The 22,645-nt window shown below is 41.5% G+C and overlaps 1 protein-coding gene across 9 annotated transcripts in view; it reads right to left on the bottom strand.

The window, feature by feature from the left end:
- Window positions 1–22,645, bottom strand: part of SCHIP1 (schwannomin interacting protein 1) — a 124,342-nt gene that overhangs the window by 21,703 nt on the left and 79,994 nt on the right. For 7 of the 9 annotated variants that reach the window (XM_057739006.1, XM_057739008.1, XM_057739009.1 and 4 more), the window contains one exon: window positions 9,683–9,801. In XM_057739006.1, coding sequence (XP_057594989.1) covers window positions 9,683–9,801 — 119 coding nt within the window. Of the gene's footprint in view, window positions 1–9,678; window positions 9,802–20,654; window positions 20,721–22,645 lie in introns of those variants that run through there. The other 2 variants (XM_057739010.1, XM_057739014.1) reach the window with 2 other exon arrangements.

The following is a 22,645-nucleotide window of genomic DNA, read 5'->3' as shown; positions in this document are numbered from 1 at the left end:
ACCATGTAAGGACCACTGAAGAAGAGGTGGGCTCTGGTAGTTGACCATTCATGCTTTCTGATAACAAAAAAGTGCCAGCATTGAAACCTGCAGAATGGGGGACAGTGGCTTGGAAGGTGACGCACAGCACCTCCTCATGGCACAAAGGGTGACACTGTGGGGAAAAGCAAAGATGGACAACTCCAAGGGAAGCAGTTAAACAGAGAACTGAACTGTGAATGTGAAAAGGGTATAGGACGACCTTAACCAATTTCACTTTTTACCTGTTTGTATGCACAAAAGACATGTGATAAAAATGTGTATCCAAATAAACCTGAAAGGACTGTTCAATAACTAAAACAAAAATTCTGGAATTCCCTGGTTGTCCAGTGGTTAGGGCTCTGTGCTTCCACTTCAGGGGACACAGGTTCAATCCCTGGTTGGGGAACTAAGATCCCACATGCCACCTGGCACACTCCCTCACCCCCGGCCCCCCTCAAATTCTAAGTGTTAAGGAGGCATGTGTCACCATTTAACTGGCAGTGGTTTTCTGAAATATCTTCCATGGATTTTTTTTTTTTAAGAACTCTTATTGAGATACAGTTAACATACATAAACTGCACCTATTTAGAGTGTACAATTTGGTACTTTTTTTCTTATTAGTAATGTATATATGGCAATCCCAATCTCCCAATTCATTCCCCCCTTCAACCCTCCCCGCTTTCCCCATTTGGTGTCCATACGTTTGTTCGCTACACCTGTGTCTCTATTTCTGCCTTGCAAACCGGTTGATTTGTACCATTTTTCTATATTCCGCATATATGTGTTAATATACAACATTTGTTTTTCTTGTTTTGACTCGCTTCACTCTGTATGACAGTCTTTAGGTCCATTCATCTTCCATGGGTTTTTAATGCGTGTGATAACCCGAATGAGAGTAATCTGAGGGGCACAGAAAATTTTACAATGATATTGAAAAAAAGGATTGTGTTAAACCTCCAGGTGACAGAGCTCACGCACAGTCAGTGAGGCTGTTCTCTCATAGCAGCGAGTGCTTGTGTAAACTCTCACAGGAGCCAGTCTTCACATGAGCTGTGTGTGCCTAGACACATGGGAGGGACCACTGTCTAAAGGGAGTGCAAATTTCAGTAATAAAGTCATGATAACTTGTCAAAGATGATGCACCAATGAAAAGCCATTTCTTGAAGTTCTTTTAATTAAACACTTGGCTGTCCATGGGAGCCATTTTTAAATATAAAATGCAGCCCTGTGGCCTTTTTCTCCCTGTCTCCCACCCTTTTGCAGTAGTTCTGACAATTGAATTCTCATTGGTGACAATAATAAAATTCATAAGACAGAGTACAGCTGGTTATGCCTCTAGCAAGATGTCAAATTTCCCTTGCACAAAATTAACTGCACCTAATTAAACTGGGGTCATTGGCATTATTGTAAAGGGAGGCTATTTATTAGACAAAGAAAATTTCACAAATACCAATTTGCTTTTCTTTCAGGTTTGTAAAAGAGAACTGCTCACAGAATTAAGTTTGTTTTGCCATTTTAATCTTATTACTTCTCAAGAGATGCACTTCAAATTCTGCTTCACTTTTAAAATTGTGTAATATTTTAGAATTCTGGAGGTAATTCTAGGAGGAGGGCATAAAAAATGATAGGTTTTCTGTAGATTACCCCATAAATTTTTAAAAATTCATGGTATAAAAAAAGAATTTGTAAATTACCATTTGCAATGACAGGTACCTTGGAATTACTCACATGAAGGATTTTCTAAGCAAATTAATAGTACACATGTATGAGATTAATACGAAGTTTAAAAGGTATGTTGTATGTTACAAATAGGTTGTTGTAGTATGTACCTATCACTTCAGGAAAGCAAGTTTCATCGTGTTGAAACAGGACAACTTCTTCTCACCCACGCTGGGTATATGTGACCACTGTACTTACTTCTTCCAGGAAATTATGCAAAAATCATTACTGTCAGAAACAAAAGGATGATTTACTTTCCTGGCAAAATGAGGCTGGTTTGACCTGTGATCTGTGCAGATTATATATTCAGATTCTCAGTTCCTCACATTCAAAGCTCCTATGAATCCAATTTCTTGAAAGCCTCTCTAGATCACTGTTATCTGTGCTGTTGCTACAACTGCCTGGGCTATGGTGCCTGCCCACCCGCCACCCCTCCACCCAAACACAAAAGGAGGTGCTGGGTAACTATTATTGGTCTTGTCTCAGCCATTCACCCATAAACCTATAAGAACAAGAAAGAAATGAGTTTTGATTTGGGGATGTTGGATGCCGAGATAAGTAAACAGTAATCATTATTCAAACCAGAGGCTCAAAAGCTCTCTGTGGAATTTCTGTTTTTCATAAGCTTCACAATGCATGGAGAGAAGGGTATATAGCCTTTTCTAGGTTACAACATTCCATTGCATACCTTATGAATAGACTGTATTAGATTGTATTTATATTTATATGCATGTAAATAAAATCTATCTTGGGGTAAGTGAAGAAGAGAAGTGGGGGTCAGGTTTATTTTGTGGTTACTCTGAGAAAAGGAGAATGGAGAAGGCAGAAAAAGTTTTCTCCACAATGTCAAATCAGGTTGTCATGTTTGAAAAATGAAAGATTTCCTAGATGTCTATTATTAATGACCACTCTGTCTTGTGTCTTCATAGCAGCCAAGCCAGTTTCCATTCCTTTAATAACACTAAGCTATATAAACTCAGAATCCGAAATATAATGCTCATTCAAGATTACTTTGGCCAATGAAAAAATATTTTATAGCGAAGTATTATACTAGTCATAAGAGCAAAGGAGTATTTATTTTTTCCAAGAACATGAGTAAATCCAATCTTTCTTAGAAAGCGTATTTCAAAAATAGGTAATTCATTTTTCTCATTTCCTTTTAAGCTTTTAGCTAAAACATTTTTAAATAGAAAAAAACTGACAAAGGTCATACAATCTCAGTTTGAAAAGGCTGATTATGTGTGGATTAGCAAATTCTGAAGAAAAATATGGCACTTCCTATACTTGCCACATTTCAGTATAAGTCAAATTTAATTAGTTGAGTTATGAAGCAATATCAAAAATTCTTTTGCTGCAGTATTGGACATGAAATGTCTTTATGGGATTATAGTAAGCCTAGCTTACATTTCATAGCTTGTCATTCTTTTAAAAAGTGCTTTAGGGGATAGCACCAATTAGAAAAATTCAGTGGGGCTGAAACTCAAAGGCCAAGTAGGAAGGACTTTCCCTTACAGGAGCAGCTTAAAACACGTCTTCCCAAAGGACACTCACGCTGCTTCACAGTTGCTCACATAATGCATATGAAGTCAATTTTTACAGGTAAGTGCACACCCTTTAAAATGCATACATATAACTCCATTATTTTGCCAAAGGATCCTACTTACCTGGGTAGGCCCTGCCTTAAAAGTAAGCTTAGCATTTTTCCGAATCCATTGCTTGGTCAATTAATTTTAAGTGCTCAGCCTCCTTTAAAACTGAGTACTGCGCTCCTTAAAGTAGTAAATTCATTTAACATTTACCTGGTTTTGATTATTTAATGAATGTGACACACGTGCTTTGGTGCATTGTGGAGTGCCACATCAGTGACCTCAACGTTCTAACATTCCCTCAAGTACTTTTGTAAGAAAGAGATAAGGTACTTCTAGCTCAATGAAGAATTTCAGGAATTGCAATACATTAGAAAAACATTAATTCTAATAGCGATGGAGAATATGGGTTACACAATTGCAACTGAACATTTCCTAAGGCTTTTCTCCTACATTATTACTGAGGAATAAGAATGGCAGTCATACTTTGCAGACTTCAGATTTACAGGGACAAAGTGACATTTCTTAGAAACATTAAGTCTCATTATTAACCACCATCCTAAGGGGGATCCAAAAAGTCATCGTGTTCTCAAAGCGGGTGATCTCATCCCAGAATGTGGAGATGAAAATATCTGAAAGAACAGGATATAAATAATCTTCCTTATGGCGAGTCAACAAGTGTAGCTTGTTATGAGCTACTGTGAAATACATATGTGTTCAGATAGGGGAGGGATGGTGAGGGGCAGTGAGTGTGGAGTAGAGCGGCATTGAAGAGAAATGGTGGGGAGGCATTTTCTGGGCAGGGGTACCCCAAACCCCTCTCCTTCAAGTCCTCCTGGGCCAGAGGTCTGCTTTGTTTTACTTATACGGTTTCTGAGCAGGATTTTATTTGCAAATATATTTCTGCTATTAAAGATAATAAAAACCTTCATGAGATTTCTAATTATATGTGGCATATGGAAAGCAGGTATTTATCTACTCTCTCTTCTGAAATCCTACTAAAACAATATTAAAGGAAGAAAGAAGGCATGAACCTACATGGACAAAGAAAAGGGAAAAGGAGACAATGGCACACAAGAGTTTGAAAAAATTTTGAAAGACAAAATGCAGATGGATGAGAGATGTTTGACTTAAGCACTTCAATTTGCTAGGTGTCTGCAGGGGTGGCTGGTGGAGGAAGCACACCCGTTTTCACTACAGGATCCTGGAAGTGCTCAGGGGCATCTGAAGGCAGCAGAGTGGGGTAAGGCTGCATACAAAGGAAGACTGATTAGCAACTGAAAGGAAAATCTAGACCTTCTCTCTTGCCCTGTCTACCTGTGGCCTGGCGGAGTGAGAAAGTTTACTATCCAGAGAGGTTGAATCAGAGGAGCTCTGGGCTGGGGCTCCCTCAGGCACAGCGGGGGTGGCAATGAAGCACCTTATTGAAATCCGGGGAATTAGCTGAAATTCTACACGCAGAATAGTCAGCCATTCCCTTGCGAGAGTCACCGGCAGCCAGGCTTAACATTCCTCCAGATGAAGTTGGAGAGTTCTTCTCTGTGGCAACTTGCAGCCCAAGAGAAAAGAGTTTTAAACACTTTCAATTGGATGCACCCTAATGAAATACTTGTGCTTTGATCTGACGATTCTAAAGTGAAGTTCATTATTCACTGATTCATCAACCGTTGAATCAATGTACAGACAACTTTATTAGAGGTAGGAGAGTAGAGAAATACTAGGTGTAATAATAGCAAAATGGCTGGATATGAGACTAATGTGCAAAGTAAGCTGCGGCAAACAAGTAAGCATTATCAAAGAGAATTTGGTATCAGAATATCAAATATCTAGACATAAATACAACAAAAAGATATACCTCTAATGGAAAATTATAAAACCCTGTTAAGAAATATTCAATACGATCTAAATAAAGAGGAGACAGGCCACGTTCAAGGATAGGAAGATTTAATATTGTGAAAATGTAATTCTCCCCTAAATTATTCACAGATTCAGTGCAATTCTAGTCGAAATCCCAAGACAGTATTTTGCTGAACTTGATTTGATGATTTAAAATTTATATGGAAGAACAGAAAAGCAAGAATAGGCAGTGAAAGAGTAAAGAGAGAGACCTGCCTCCAGACATCGGGACTTATTTTGAAGCTACAGTAATTAGGACCGTAAGGTATTGGTGCAGAGACAGAAACACGAAGCAGCAAAATAGAATGTATTCCCATTAACGTATAGCACATACAGAAGTGGTGTGCTAGATCAGTCAGTAAGAGAGAATTGCTATTAATAAATATGATGGAAAAAATGGTCATGTATATGGAAAAAGATGAAATTAGACTTCTCCATACCATATCAGGAAATCAACTCCTGATTGATTTACAGACTTTAAAAAAAAAAACCCAACACTTTTAACTCTTAGTAGGAAATCTAGGTTAATGTCTTTTGGACCTTAGGATAGAAGATTTTTTGTACAAGACTCAGAAAGCACTGACTCGAGAAGAAAGGTTAAATAAAAATTACTATGAACATTAAAATTAAGAACTTCTGATCCTAAAAGACACACTGAGGAAACGAAAAGACATGTTACAACCTGGGAGAAGATATCTGCCATACATACTACACATAAAGGATTAGGTTCGTAACTAAAGGGCTTCAATAAATCAATGAGCAAAGCATAAAGAATCCAGTAGGAATGTGGACACGAGGCCCAAATAGACATTTCACAGAAGGGAAAAGAGAGATGGCTAACAGACACAACAAAATACCATTTAATACCCATTCAGTTAACAAGAATGTAAAAGAAATTGGCAATATCGAGCGTCAGGCCGTGGACCCACGGGGTCTCTGGGCCGTTGCTAGTAGGGGTGGAACCTGCGCAGCTCTTTTGGAGGACAGTTTGGCATTCTCTTCTAAATAAGAACATTCATGTGTCTTCTGAGGAATTCCACTCATAGGTATACACCAGAGAGAAACTCTTGCACACAGACGGCAGAAGACACATACAAGGATGTTTATAAGCAGCACTGTTTGTAAGAGTAAAACCTCTGAAACAACACGATGCCTACCATCAGGAGAGTGGTTCAGGGCTTCCCTGGTGGCGCAGTGGTTAAGAATCCGCCTGCCAATGCAGAGGACACGGGTTCGAGCTCTGGTCCAGGAAGATCCCACATGCCTCGGAGCAACTAAGCCCGTGCGCCACAACTACTGAGCCTAGAGCCCATGCTCTGCATCAAGAGAAGCCACAGCAATGAGACGCCCAAGCACCTCAAGGAAGCGTGGCCCCCACTCTTTGCAACTAGAGAAAGCCTGCATGCAGCAACTGAGACCCAATGCAGCCAATAAATAAATAAATTAATTAATTAATTAATTAAAAAAAAAGAAGAGTGGCTCAGTGAACTGTGATACATTCACACAGTGGAACATAACACAGCAGTAAAGTCATGGGCTGGCCAAGGGCAAATGGGGCCATTTAATTTCAGAAGAATATAAGTTCTCAGGTAATCACAGTCTACTACACGGTTCAAGGTGAATAATATATGATCTCAATAATGTAAAACTGAACAGTTATTTGACCCCAAATTATGAAATAATTATATGAGGAGGATGGCAGGGGGGATATATAGATCTGTCTGTGGGAGGGCTGTAAAAGAGAGTTAAATCCCAGTCTTCTGTATTTGGTAGTCAACAGATGGTTTGAAAGTAAAAGATAAGAAGAGAAGCATTTTACTCAGAGATATAAATACCAGCAGAAACAGTTAAGGAGTGAAAAGTTATTGTTTCTGGAGAGTGAGACGAGGAGAGAGAGGGATGGGACCAGGGACTGTTACTTTTATTTTGTGTTTTATTATATACTCTGTACTTAGTATTAATTATACTTTACTTTCAAAGGCATATAACAGACACACACACACACACACACACACACACACACAACTTTGATTTTAAAAACCAAACCTCCCATTTGGACCAGATGGATATCACATGGCTGAGCAGAGAGATGGGGTTTCTAGAAGAAAACTTTTTGGTGCTTTGGGGACTAATAGAGAGCAGTAGCAGAGATCTATAAGACTGTGTGGTCCAATCTACTCATTTTACAAAACTGAGGAAACTGAGGCACGGTAAAACGAAGTAAATTGTTCAAGTCTCAGAATTAGAGCTGACCACGACTACCTGTCAGGTCTCCAGGTCCCTAGGCCTGAGCTCCTCCTGCCACAACCCACCGGGAGGGGAAAGATATCCTTCCACAGCAAAGGGAAAGGCTGACCTTCCAGCTCTGGATGATGAGAGCGAGGGAATCTTCTGAGCTGGGTCTGGCCCCACACCCAGTGGAGGAGGACACGCCTGAACACTGCATGGCCAGGCTGCTCCTGTCTCCAGGTACTAACCTGCAGGGACTCCTAAACACGCATGTATGTGAGTGTGCGTGTGCTTTCTGATTTTTGCTGATTTACACGAATCTGTAAGGATCAGACAGAAGTATAAGGCTTACTGAAAGACAGACAGAATAGATTCCAAAGTTCCTAATTCTGGGCCTCATACGAAGGAAAGAGTGGAAATCCATTGGCTGAATGAATGCATGAATGTTATCATCTGTCTCCCACATCTGGTTTAACATGATAAGTATACCTAGTATTTATACAGGGGATATTTGCTCTTAGAGAACCCAGAGGAAGAGACAGATATCCTAACAAGAAACAGATATTTGGGGAGGGATCAAGAGAATGCTAGTGGGTCAGCCAGCTTTGCCCTGGTGTTGCCTGAATTTTTATAGGCCCTTTTATAGGATGTGAGCTGGCTGAGGGGGACTGACTCACATTGACCAAACTCACAAGAAGCTGGTGCATGAACTAGAATGCTAAGTCTTTAATTTACAAAGGGAGATGCTCCTTTGCGATGACAGAACATGCGGGTCTACAATCCAAAGCGTCTCGTTCTAAAGATCAAAATATCTAAGGAAGCTGAACTGGTGAGGCACAGTAACATGGAAGCAAGCAGAAATGCAGTGAAACACAGTGAGGGCCATAATAATTATCACAAGCCAGGAGGTGTGCTAATCTCTTTCTATACACACAAATCACATTTTTATTTAATAGTTATACATTCATTTATTCAACCAAAATATACTGAGTTTATTGTATGTCAGTTGTATCTCAATAAAAGTTCTTAGAAAAAAAAAAAGAGAATGCTGATGGGTCTTGAGTTACTACCATCTTTATTAAAACAATGTTTTATGTGCGTTAATCACTTGAATACCTGTACTCCTAACAGTTAATTTTGCAGATTGTCTACAGCCTCCCTGATCAAAGTGTGACCAATGAACTGGCAGCATGCACATCATCTGGGAGCTTGTTATAACTACAGAATCTTGGGCTTCCCAGGTGGTGCAGTGGTTAAGAATCCGCCTGCCAATGCAGGGGACACGGGTTCGAGCCCTGGCCTGGGAAGATCCCACATGCTGTGGAGCAACTGAGCCCGTGCGCCACAGCTACTGAAGCCCCCGCATCTAGAGCCCGTGCTCCATAATAAGAGAAGCCACCGCAATGAGACGCCTACGCACCGCAACGAAGAGTGACCCCCGCTCTCCTCAACTAGAGAAAGCCCATGCACAGCAACGAAGACCCAATGCAGTCAAAAAAATTAAAAAAATAAAATAAATCTTAAAAAAAAGAGAAAAAAATGAATCTTAAACCCCATCCAGACCTACTGAATCAGAATCAGCATTTTAACAAAATCTCCAGGTGATACATAGCACATCAAAGTTTGAGAAGCTCTGGTCTACAACCCTATTTTCTAGGTAGAATTATAATTTTAATATATTTTAATTAGAATTAGAAGCTATGGAAATGACCAATGATACCCTGGAATCAATTAGGATTAAAAAAACCACCTGCAGGACAGGTTAAGTTCTGCAATAAACATTCAATGATCAAAGTGGGAATTGTATTTCTCAGTTACCAGTATTCATTTCAATCAAATGCATGAGGGGGTTAGACTGGATGCTCTGGGACTGCTTAATGGGAAATCTGGTGATCTGCCACACTTCTCCAAGCATCAGTCAGCTTGCTTAAGAGTGTAGCTTGATTCCCCCCACTGCAATGCAAAATCAGAATTGTGTCTAGAAAAAAAATGAAATATAGAAATCTGACCTCAAATGACTGCACAAATGGGCCCCAAATCGTCAAAACTAAAACCCCCCAAACAAACCCAACAAACGGGTGGGGAGGGATCTGTCTAGCATCCAAATAAAGGTGGCAGTATTATGGGGAAAAAATGCTCAAGGACTTAAAGGATATCTCTTATTAAACATACAGTCAGATGACAAAATCCATTAGGTACATACCAGAAAATCAACCCAAAACAACACTCACCGGGAGGAAAGGCTTGGCTTCCCACTTTTGCTACAGCTGGTATAAATTCCTGGGCCATCATCAAAGAAGCTTCCAAGCGCCAACTTCTGTCGGATAGATTCTCTCTCATTTTTCTGTGCCTAAAATTTCAGGGAAACAAAACATGCCGATAAGCTGGCAGATACGTCACAACCAGAGGCAATCTAACTGCGACGTCTCTTAGAACTGTAACATTAGACAAAAAGTAAACAGGCCACAGCACAAGAGCATCTGAATTATTAAGAGCTGAAATTTCACCAGTCTTTCCGATTCTGCACCTGTGAGCAATGTCCATTCTTTGCAGTCCTTTGCGATCACTCGTTTAGGAAATCACCATCATGGCACTAAACGATCGTCATCGGGACAGAACCACCGTTGACGCTTGAACAACATGGGTTTCAACTGCTCACGTCCACTTACAGCAGATTTTTTTCAATAGCAAATACTATAGTGCTACACGATCCACGGTTGGTTGAATCTGTGAATGGGGAACCGCGCAGACAGAGGCCTGACTATAAATTATAGGTAGATTTTTGACTGTGAGGAGGGTCGGTGCCCCTATCCCCAGGGGTTGTTAAAGGGTCACCTGTAGATTATTTGGTGCCATAATTTTTCTACTTCTTACCTGCTAGATATGACAGAGTAAAGTCATGGAGGGCAAGCACTTTGTCCTAAATCAAATCACTTTTATCTCAAATGTGGCCTTTCCCTGGATCTTGTCTTTTCCTTACACGGTCCCTTCAGTCCACTTGCTCTGTGGCAAGAACATTAATTCGTTCAACCAACAGGCACCAAGCCTCTCTGAGAGGCAGGAGCCGCACTGCGATGCTGGAACATGGCCCACGACAGACACACACAGTCCCTGCCTCCACCCAGCTTACAGTTTTGATGGGGACTCTTGTTTCTGTTCAAGAGTTACCCTGATCTCACTGGGTTTCGATTGTGAGAAATCCTAACATAGTGCCTGGAATAGCTGGAGGATTCTCATTGGACCCATCTGTTTCATATTTTGAAGGGAAGTCAGGTCGGTGTGCATAGGAAAGGGATTTGGTAAACTACACTACTGGGATAATTTGGATATGTTTACAACACTTGGCTTCCCATAAAAGTCCCATAAAAACTCACCATGCTGAACTTTTAAACCCTTTAAACAACAGGAGAGAAGATTAGACATGATTTCCTTAGTTAAAAATAAAACTACTACAAAAAACAAATATAACCAGTTAGACATCCTGGGGTGAGAATGAGATTATGGTTTTCTGTTGTGTGGGATGATGGAGACTGTGAGAAGCAGGGGGCTGAAGACTATGCGGAACAGATAATATTACAAAACCCAGCTAACGTGATCGGGTGTGGTTACTGAACCCACGATCGCCTTGATTCTTCCAGTAGGAGGTTCTGGAGCCACATTTGCTGCCACCAGTACCCAAAAGTCACAGGGAAAGCTCAGAGCCATCACCTGAGCATCCCTGTGTCACAGTTATGAAATGTACAACCTATTGGAAGGGCAGGCTGAAAAATGGCTTCATTTCATCCCCAAGTGAAGCGTAAATATACCATAGGTTAAGGCTGCTGTTTAACATGGGGGTTAGTAGTCACACGTAACTATTTACATTCAAATTAAAAATCAATTAATTAAAATAAAAAATATTCAGTCCCGCAGTCACACTAGCTGCATTTCAAGAGCTCCAGAGCCACAGGGCAAGTAGATATCATATTAGCAGCACAGAATAAAATATACGACAGTGCAGCACGGCTAAAACCGCGTCAGCTTCAACAGTCTGCATCAGAATTTCCTGTAGAGACTTTAAAATGCACATTGCCATCGCTTCTGAGTCTTCTGGCTAAGATCTAGTGTAAAATACACATCCCTAGACTCTAGCACGGGATGTAGGTTTCACCAGGTTTGAGAACTTCAGTTAAAGGAAAGTTCATCTCTATTCTGCTTTTCACCAACATTTTAAAATTCCTGGACACTACAAGCATTCTTTCAACTTGCATACTTAGTGATTATATTTAAATCGATCCATCTATATAGATACCCTCCCACCCCTTTTGTCATGTACCAGTGGAACTGTCATGCTAGGAGCTTGTGTATTTGTGTGTGTGTTAATACAGCCCCAAGGTGAAAGACTACTTTTATACAGTTATGGACATGATGCTGACCTCATATTGTTACTGGGCTAGCACAGCACTGAGTCCTGAGAAAGTAACCACGAGGTTGTAAAGAGAAGTAGGAATGCTTTTAATTTCACTAAGCACTTGCAACTGTACTGCTGGGAACCTTACTGAAAGTAATGCACCCTTCCAAATATACAAGGCTGGTACTGATGATGGTCCTGCCAAAACAGAACCACAATACTTGGCATCTTCATTTAAAACAGATTCATTTCAAAATCCCAAAATCTGCCACGCAGATTTAATGTAGTCAGTGAACCTACTTCTCAATCCATATAACAGACAAAAGAGATTCTCACTCAATGTCCTCTACAGTCAGAACACTGTTGAGTGGAATGAAATACCCAAATATAAAATCAATAGATCACAACATGAGTGTTTATGACTAATGTCCAACATTAGCCTGGGGTCTGGAAGAGGTTTTATTTAAAGAAACACCTATCCCAGGTGTGAAGGTGTGAGCACATGCTTGATGTCTATCCTTCCCAATTTACTTGGTATACTAAAGCTATAGATAGCGGAGAAGGTCTTAAAAATATCTCTACTTACATTAATTACAATTTTTATACCAGAATACTTCAATAACAGTTTAAACAGAACTGTTTGTAATACACAAACTTCCTCCCTGGCTCCTCTTCCCTCTCTAGATCACATCAAGAAAAGTACAAAGAATATAACAGTCACCATAATCCCATCACTTAGACACAGATCACTGCTAACAATTCGGTATATTTCCTTCTAGGTTTTTATCTTACGTGTGTGTACTTTTCTCTTTTTTTATAAAATTGAGATCATGATGTTTATTATATTATGAGAATTTCCCTCATTCATTCAAAATTCTTTAAAAATACAATTGTAAAGGGCTGCATATCATTCTGTCTTCTGGAGTTATCTTCTATTGTTACACCCATTTGGGGTGTATCCAATTAAAAATTACATACGAGTTAGCATTTTTACATAAATTCCTGCCCACATGTCTGTATATTTCCTCAGGATAAGTTCCTGCAAGCGGAATTACCAGATCAGCTGAGTGTGAACATTTGTGGAGGCTCCTGACACATTCTGTCACATTGCTGGAGAGAAAATCTGTTCCAATTTACATGCCCACCAGCAACGTAAAAGGGTGCAGCTTTCACTATATCCTGGCTAACACTGAGTATTTTCACTTAAAAAAAATGCTATTGTTTTTAATTCAATAGGCAAAAAAGTGCTATTCTTTTTGTTTCAATTTCTTTGATTACCAGTGAGATTAAATATTTAAATTCTTTCCGTTAATGTACTTGCTTTTTTCTCAACTACTTACTCCTAGGTTTGCTTATTTTTCTATAAAGGTTTGAGAGTTTTGAAAATTGTATAGTAAGCATATGATTAGTCCTTTTGAGTTTGGAATCTAAATGTTATTTAAAGTCAATAGCTCACTCCCTCCGAAGTGTCTGCTGGCTCTGTGCTTGGAAAGCTCTTCTCAGTCCAGAGGTAAAGGATCCCACTTGATGTTGGAGGATTAAATGAGAATATTTATGTAAATTGCTTAGTAGCAGTACCTGCTCTGTGGTAATGTAAATCTGCAATAAATGGTAGGTATTACGATTAATCCTCCAAAAATTCCCGCTCTGAAGACGAGGAAACGGAGGGTGAAGGAAGGTTATCCTACTGTTAGACAGAAGAGCTAAGATTCCAGTCCATCCTTCTGGTGCCAGATCCTCCTGCTCTTCTTCCTTCCACATCACTCCTCCACATCAGTGAGTAAGGTGTCTAAGTTAATAATGGTGGACGCCATGTTGGAGATAAGATACAGGAATTAGATACGGATTGACTTCTTTCCTGAGGCGGACGTGATGCTTTCTCAGAAAAGCAGAACACGCCTGACTGGAAAACATACACATTGCGCGCCTAGTCATAACCACAACTGTTTACGATACAAATACCTTCTCATCAGAGCACTCTCTTGGCACCGCTGCTTAATCTTTCTTTTGGAACAAATGTGATTCCTAACAGTTCAAGTGACAATGATTCAACCTACCAGTAAAACAGTTTTTCTCTTAAAATTCAACAACGGGAATCTAATTTCCTTCCTGTTGCCTACATCTGTAAAGCATGAGTGTGTGTATGTGCGCGCGCGCGCGCGTATGTGGTTTCAAAGTTCTTTCGTCTTGTCTAAGGAATTATACCTGCAGGGCAATTATGTCCTCCAACCCCCAAAGCCCAAAGATGTCCCAGGGTGAGGAACGGCGAAGTGCACAGGAAAAGGGAGAGGCGGACTCCAAACGACACTCCTGGACTGTGTTTACGGCGAGTGGAGCGACGTCCCCTCCTAAAATGGCCTTGGGAAATACCATCATAAAACCAAAGTGAAACATCTGAAATTGATATTGCAGGCAAAAAGCAAGAGGGCACCTGAGGAGGAGCGGCTCATCACGGTGAGACAGAAAGGCTATCAAGACCATTATCAAGAGTGAAAATGTGCTCACAGACTCACCATTGTCCAGCCACAGGCAGATTTTGTCCTCGCCTGGTGCTGGGTTCCCCGCTGCCACCCCCTGTGCCTGAGCAGATAAGGTTCACAATGGCTTGGAGGGCATCATGTGAGCCACGATCTCAGAACACAGACCACTGAGCCCTTTCAGGCCCCGCACGTGGGTGCTCAGCCTTTCCCATCATGCCACCGTCCTGCTGCAATTCCCCAAACTCCACGAGAACAAAGAGGGGGGGTTGGTAAAAGAAATAAAAAACAAAATGTGCTGCATGGGTAGATACCGTCCATCTCTGATTCTCATTCAGCCCCATGTCCTTTCCATACTTTTTTCTTTTTCTTTTTAACTAATTTTTATTGGAGTACAGTTGATTTACAATGTTGTGTTAGTTTCTGCTGTACAGCAAAGTGAATCAGCTGTATGTATACGTATATCCCCTCTTTTCTTGGATTTCCTTCCCGTTTAGGTCACCACTGAGCACTGAGTAGAGGTCCCTGTGCTATACAGTAGGTTCTCATTAGTTATCTATTTTATAGATAGTAGTGTATATATGTCAATCCCAATTTCCATACTTTCTTCAGGATGCCGCATGCACCCGACCCTTACACACCAGTTATCCGAGCCCCTCAGGTCCCACCTTTGTCTCTCTGGCCCCATTCACCTTGCTTGCAGCATCTGGTCTCTGAAGCAGGGGCCACCTGGTCTTTCACACGCTGATCTTATAAATTTATAAGCAGAAGACTGTATATCTTCTGCATTTCTAAAATTTGACAAACTGTATTTTTGTCGGGGCAGCTGTGGGCCCACTAGGGTTCTCAGAAACACGCTTTGGGACATAACATCCTGAGCCTAAACCTAAAGCCAGCTGGTGCTCAGGACACTGCCAACAGCTGCTTCCTTCTGACTCCTGCAGAGATGCTGATCCCAGGTAGCCAGAAAGGAAAGGGCCTGTCTGACCCACAGGAAGGGGTTCCTTAAACTCCCCAAAGGAGGAAGATATGCAAATGGCACAGGGGCTTTGGGAACAAAGGCAGATGTAAGCTTGGGAGCAGCAGACAAGCTGGGCCTACATGGGATTCAGTTGTGGGGAAGGGAAGTGGGAGAAAGGAAAATGTTTTCCCCCTTGTTTCCTTTCTTCCGTCTCTTCCCTGGATTCATCTTCCCCTCCTCCCAGCTCCACAGTTTCTTACTTTTACCTGTTCACCATGGGAACTGAAATAGCCTGTTATTATTGGATGTGCTTATTTTATGATGTGTCTTGGTTCAATTCACTACAAATCCTGGAAGATACCACTTCTAGCAGCTTCCTTTCTGCCTTGCTGAAGTCGTTCCCTCTGCCAGTGCTTCTTACACTTCAGGGTACATACAAATCACCTGGGGATCTTGTTAAAATGCAGATTCTGATTCAGGGGCTGGGCCTGAGACTCTGCATTTCTAACAAGCCCCAGGAGTTGCAAGGGGTTAGCTGTCTCCTGGAAGGTCCTCTCTCCCTCTCTAAGTGGAAGAAGCCTCAAGGGCTTGAATGTTCTTTCTCCATCTTCTACCTGGGTGTCCCGCACAGGCCTCATGTCTGTTAAAGCAATGACCTAAACATTTTTCACCAATGGGAAAAAGGAAAGCCACTGAGAAAAGCATTGAGAAAAAAACTTCCTAAGGGCTGGGAGCTGCATTCTTCCAGACGCTGATGAATACCGTGGTCTTCCAAGGCCCAGGAAGAAACTCAGGATGCAGGGATGCTGCTGTGACATCTGTGTGCCAAGTGGAGACTCACACAGGTGGGTACAGGCACACATTTCTTCAAAACAGGAGTGCTCAAACTTGATTATGCATGAGAAGCACCTTGGAGGGCTTGCAAAACCAAAGACTATTTTTTCATTCGTAAGGTCTGGGGGAGGTGTTCCCTGGCAGTCCAGTAGTCAGGACTCTGTGCTCTCACTGCCAAGGGCCTGGGTTCAATCCCTGGTCTGGTCGGGGAATTAAAATTCCTCAGGTTGTGCGGCTGCCCCACCCCCAGCCCCACCCCTGAAGAACAGGTCTGGGGTGGGGCTGAGAGAGTACATTGGTAACACGTTCCCAGACGCTGCTGGCTCCGATACCTTGAGAACCGTGGCTTTAAACATCTGGACAGATCAAGGAGCTAGGTGCAACACAGAGGTGGATCTTGAGCACAACTCTGTGGCATGGGGACTGGCCAGACTCTGGATCCAGGTGCATTTCATTTGTAGCCGTCTGGTCTCTGCCAAGGCCTTGCCAGCATGCCTGTTCCAGAGTAATTAATGATCCCATTGCTTCAGTGCAATCTATTGCCTAGTGATATCTGGCGTCATTGCCATTAGCAGCATCCATCCGGGAATGCAATCGGGAGCCTGGAGCTCCCTGTGGAAAAGAACTCTTCCTTTAGGAAAATAATAGTCACTCTTATTTCTCTCCTCAGCTTAAGAAAGAAAGTTTTACTCTAAATTTACAGGCAGAATTCCACTATGGAGGAGTCTGAGGCTTTTAAACATCTGGAACCAGAAGGATAGAACTTGTTAATTAGGCAAATTTTATTCATTTTCTTTAAAAGAAAAAGAAAAAAAGAAAAAAGAAAACCCAAATATACTGATAGTCCTTTCTAATTATTTTCTCACTGAAACAACTATAGGTTTGTCACAAGGTCAAAACATGAAAACAGCATTCTATAAGAATATAGATTGTATGCTTTTGAATGTCAAGGGCATAAACGCTTGCTCTGTGCAGGTTATTACAAGTTCTTGCATCTTATTTCATCCCCTGGGAAGAGCTTTTCAATTATTAGCAGAAATATAAGTTAAATAACCTAGTATCTTTCCACTGTATCGCTGAATGGATATTAAGTCTGGGTGCTTTGTTTTCAGTTTGTCTTTCTGACAGTTTGTATTTCAGATACTTAAACAATCCAGAAAGGTTTCCCGAAATGTTGTTGAAATCTCTTATCTTTGCATCCTCGCACTGATCTGTCTAAACAAGTCCTCTGGACTAGATCAGAGGACTAATCAGGCCAGGCTGCTGGGCAATGTTGAGGCCTGGGTTTGGCTTGCTCAGCATCAGTACTCATGGGAGAGCTGCCCTTGGATACCTGAAGTCCAGGATGGGCATCCAAGGAGGGTCCAGGGGCCAACTGACACCTGTTTTACTTAAGGATTTGCCAACACCAAAAGAGTTGGGATGCCAGTCCAGAGGATGGAGATGCTTGTTTACAATTAGTTAACCCGGAGGATGGTTTGGCCTAACGACTGCATTCCTCCTCCTCACACGACAGGGAGAGGAGATAAACAGGCAGACAGAAGTGCTGTCAGAGTCCCTAACACTCGAACATCTAATTGTTAAGGACTGGAGCAAAGGTATTTAACAAACCCCTAGGGTTGACGTTCAGTAGCCACTTCTTGGCTGAATGGAACTTTGGTGGAGGTAAAAGGAGCCCAAAGTGCAATCCACAAGGATGACTACTGCAGTGGAAGTATTTCAATGTCAAATCCTAAAGAGATACAGTTGAAAACTACAGTTTTCCTCGCTTCTGATCAGCCCATCCAAAACACAAACTGCTGGGTGCATCTTGAGCTCTCTCTGGTTCTCAAATGATTGCCTACAGAGACTACTGTTAACAGAGGACAATGTTATCTGGGGACTCTATTTTTAACAGGTGCCATTTTACAAGTGTAAAACCATTTCAGTCATTCAGTATCACTGTCAGAATACAATAGTCCAAAACACCCACTGCAAGGTTATGAGACAGCCAAACCACAATCAACTGCCAGGAAGTTGGTGTCCCCCACCTCCCACGTCAGGGTGGGCTGAGGGTCTGGGGGAGCAGAACACAAGTGTGTGACCAGAAAGCAGAGCAGAAGCCTGGCACAGGGCAATCGGTGCCAAGAAGACCCAGTTAACATCTTCCCTCTGACACTTACTACTGTAAGTAATGGAAACACTTTAAGCCCCAGTTTCTTGTTTTCGTTTCTGTTTTTCTGAAAGAAGGGATAAAGATACCTTACTTTTTAGGTTGTATTATGGATTAAATAAAATACTATACAGAAAGTACTTGGCACGGTGCTTGACTCAGAGAGAAATTCATTAAATGGTCCTGTTGCTATTTTTAAAGGGAGGGGTGAGGTAAGCTGCTGAGAAGAGTGGAGAAAAGGATGAAAGAGACCCAGAAATGTCCAGAACAGACAAATCCATAAAGACAAAAAGTAGATTAATGGTTGTGGGGGGAGGTGGGAATTAGGAGCAATTGCTAATGGGGACAGGCTTTTGGGGGGGGGGGAACTGATGAAAATATTCTGGAATTAGATAGCAGTGATTTCTAGAACCTTATGAATATACTAAAAACTATCAAAGTGTACACTTGGACATGTGAATCTTATGGTATGTGAATTATATCTCAATTAAAAAATAAACCACACTCTCCCCCCCAAAATGTGTATGTTTATTTTTGAAATTGAGATATAATTTCCATATATCTGGAAAATCTATCTGAAAGAACCCATTCCCTGACCAACGATGGCTTACCACGGTGCCACATGGTACAGCAATGCAAAGAAGCCCGAACTAGGTGCCAAGAGGCTTCATATTTACAAGACCTAAAACCAACCGGGCCCATTCCTCCCTTGAAAGAAAAGGAAACCCTGGCCCAGAAAGTGGAAGAGACGGTCCCCAGGGGGCTGAGGTGGGGCTGGGCTCCAGGGTTCAGCAACTGAACAGAGCTCCTCAAGCGTATTCGGCCCTTACAGACAGGAAGACAGGAGGGTTCACGGAGGTCGACGGCTGCTTTTCCTCAGTAATTGTGTGGGGAGGGCAGAGCTCTTGTCTGCAATGGCAGCTGGCATTCTGCGTTCCTGTTTATTACAGTTTATCTCAAGCAGTCATTTCCATTCACCTTTTTAAAAAAACATGAGGCGCAGCTGTGGCTTCACTTTAAATATTGTTCCTTCCAGCCTTTTAATTTTTTCACGGGCTCCTCCCTCATCTTTCACCATAATTGGATGCACCACACTAGAGACAGCACCCTGGAGACACAAAGCCAGGCGGGCTGGCTTGCCCACCCTCCTGTCACACAGGGCCCTGGCCGCAGCTCCTTCTGCCAGGAGTGGCCTGGGGACAGAAGGCAGGGCCAGCTTCCCTGCGTTTGCTCTGCTCTGGGACAAAGTGGGAGCCAGTCCTCTACCGTGTTTCATGCTCAGTTTTCTTGATTTCCTCTCTCTCTCTCCATTGGTATAATCCGGATCTACCCCCAGCCCTGAGAGGGCGCAGGCTGTGCATTTTCTAGTTCCACGCTGACTGTCTGGACACCCCTCCAGGTGGCATCAAGCCCACGGCAGCTTGCTTGTTTGTGTGCCCCCCAAGTTGGACTGTAAGCATCTTGAGGGAAAGCCCTGCCTCCCTTCTGTGTTCCTGGCCCCGCACACAATGTCAGGGACAAAGGAGGGCTCTTGGTGAGTGATGGGTCAAGGAATCAGGACACTGACAGGCAGGCTGTGTGCCTGCATGTCCTGAAGACAGTGGGCTGTGTGACCAGAGGGTCAGCAGTTGCTCAGGGCAAGGCAGGGCCATAGTGGGCCGGATTTTCACACCTAGGATTCTGCAAAGGTGCAGGCTTTCCTTCCTAGATGCTAAGATGCGTTTTCTGTTGAGTGCAGTCTTACTACTATTACGGAACAAACCAGAGGTCCTTAATGAAACATCTTTCTTACCATCAGGACCTTCCCCAAGGAAATGAAACAGATGTGTACTCTCTTCCTTCCTTTGCCTGCGTGGAATCTAATTTTAGTCATCATAACGTGACCTTTCCCCTGAAGGCTGTTTGCCTGACTTTAAAACAACCTTGTAAAATAATCCCTCTACACATGAGGTATTTATTAGTGCAACTGGTATAAAAAATTCTATTGTACCCAGGCAGGGATATTCCCATTTTCCAATTGTTTTGGACAATTGACCTCACAGTGACAGGAGGTGAAAGAAGAAATTATTAAAACGTTTATTTTTATTTAAGTTTTAAACATCTTATTCTTAAAAATATCTATCTGTATACAGTCAGCCCTCCATGTCTCTGGGTTCTGCACCTGCAGATTCAACCAACCACAGATCGAAAATATTTGGGAAGAAAATGCCAGAAAGCTCCAAAAAGCAAGACGTGAATTTGCCATGTACCCAGTAACTACTTACATAGAATTTACATTGTATTTACAATTATTTACATAGCATTTACACTGTGTTAGGTACTATAAATAATGTAAAGATGATTTAAAGAATATAGGAGGATGTGTGTGAGTTATATGCGAACATCTTACCGTTTTGCAGAAAGGACGTGAGCATCCTGGGATTTTGGTATCTGTGGGGGTCCTGGACCCAATCCCCTGTGGATACCAAGGGACGACTGTATATGTTTTATACACAGAAGCTGTATTTTTACAGTGGTATATTTGTGTAATTTATGAATAGAATATATGTACATTAAAGGCTTCAGATCAAAAACATTTTACTGATGGATATGAGGTCAAAAAACACTACAGACCACTGCTTTATGGCATCTAATTAAATTTTCTACTTAGTCAACCAAACAGCAAAAACAAAACATTAGAGAAAAAAAATACTTAGCAAAGGAAGATTCTAATTAGGAAATGTGATCTTTATAGTAGGTAACTGTTTTCCTATCCTTTATATTTTAAAGAAAGCATATGTTGCCCGGTTTCACTAGAAGTGCTTAATGAAATGATCAATAGTGAGTTTATAGCATAATGAAGCCTTCATAGTTCCCATGATACGTACACAGTCGAAAGCACCTTGCTTGAGAAAGGTAATTAAAACGTTGAAATGACAAGAGAATGACTTCCATGTTTAGGGTCCAGAACAACATATACTGACCTCTGGGCATTCTCCACATCTAAAAGTTTCATCTAGCAGCCTTTTGTACTAACCTCTCAGATACTATTTCTCCTGAAGTCACATGTGGCATTCTACTGCCTTCGTGAGATAAAGGGTTATACAATGCAACTCTGTTTTGTTGTTGTTGATGTTTTAAAGCTACTTGAGCCTTACGTGTTTGTCACTTTAGTCAGCACTGTATCAGGTTGCCCGCATATCACAGCTCAGTCATTCCAGGCATCTGGGCTCTCTCTGTTTCTAAGTAGGGTAAAGCTACAGTGGTCATTACTTTATTGTCATTGCATTAGCAATGGTACGTCTTTCATTTTTGCTAAGTGCAAACTGACCTACACTTTCCTAGCTGAGAAACGCTGTGACAAAGAAAACTGTAACCAGTCCTCTGGCACTGAAAACAGAGGCAACGTGAGAACCATGCACTTGTTCTACCGGGTTGGGTAAGTGACCGACTCTGATAGCTGAGTGTCCCAAGTATCTTTTGCACACCCGCTTCCGGCAGGAGGGGACATCGGAGAGGTGTCAGGGTTTCAGAACTCTGAGCACTTATCCCCTTGGGCCCTCACTTCCTTCTTGGGGATCACGAGAAACGAGAAACACACAGAGCAGCAAGGGAGGTCATTTACACCTCTTTTACATATTTAAGTTTTAGCTCTTGGAGAAAGAACATAAACAATTGTGAACTACTCTCAGAAATAAAGTATGTACTTAAAACAGCCCCCATACTCACACACGACTGTGTATATAAGACCTGAACTGCCATATTTTACAATATTATACATAAAGATCTATCAAGACAGAAGCTTCCATCTCAATCTAGGGGAAAAAATGTAGTGACATATTTGATCTAATTAAAAATTTAGGAGCAAGTTTTACTGTTTCAGGATATTTGCCTCTGAGGGAAAAGAGGTCTTCCTTTCCAGGCCCATGATGGAAGGGCCCCTATTCTTCATACTGTGCTGTGTTGTGACCTACACTTGACTTACAGAAAGTAACAAGGGGGAAGGACATAGTGTTTAGCCCTCTGTGGACAGACAAGCATATACTTGTAGTTTAATTTCATGACCTCACCCATATAACTTAAAGCTATTTTTACTTGGGGCTGTTATTACCAGATCAGTACCATATAAAACATACCAAAAATATATTTACTGACTTTCAAAAGAAAAGGCAAGCAAAGAATTAGCAGATACTATATATATCAGTTTTTTTTTTAAAACCCCACACTTCTCTTAGTAAAACTTTATATTTTTCACTGTTTAAAAAGGTCAAAGGTACAAGGCTAGATTAAACATGCTAATAATTATTTATTGCAGGTGAACTGTCAACATGTCAATAATTTAAAAAATTATTCCCTTATATAAAAAGCCTGCCTAGAAACTAAATGCATAATAGAATTTTT

The sequence above is a fragment of the Hippopotamus amphibius genome, chromosome 6 (assembly GCF_030028045.1).
Source record: "Hippopotamus amphibius kiboko isolate mHipAmp2 chromosome 6, mHipAmp2.hap2, whole genome shotgun sequence".
In the NCBI taxonomy this organism is placed as follows: domain Eukaryota; kingdom Metazoa; phylum Chordata; class Mammalia; order Artiodactyla; family Hippopotamidae; genus Hippopotamus; species Hippopotamus amphibius.
The sequence above is the reverse complement of the archived record's forward strand: the minus strand, read 5'-3'. Positions and strand labels throughout refer to the sequence as shown.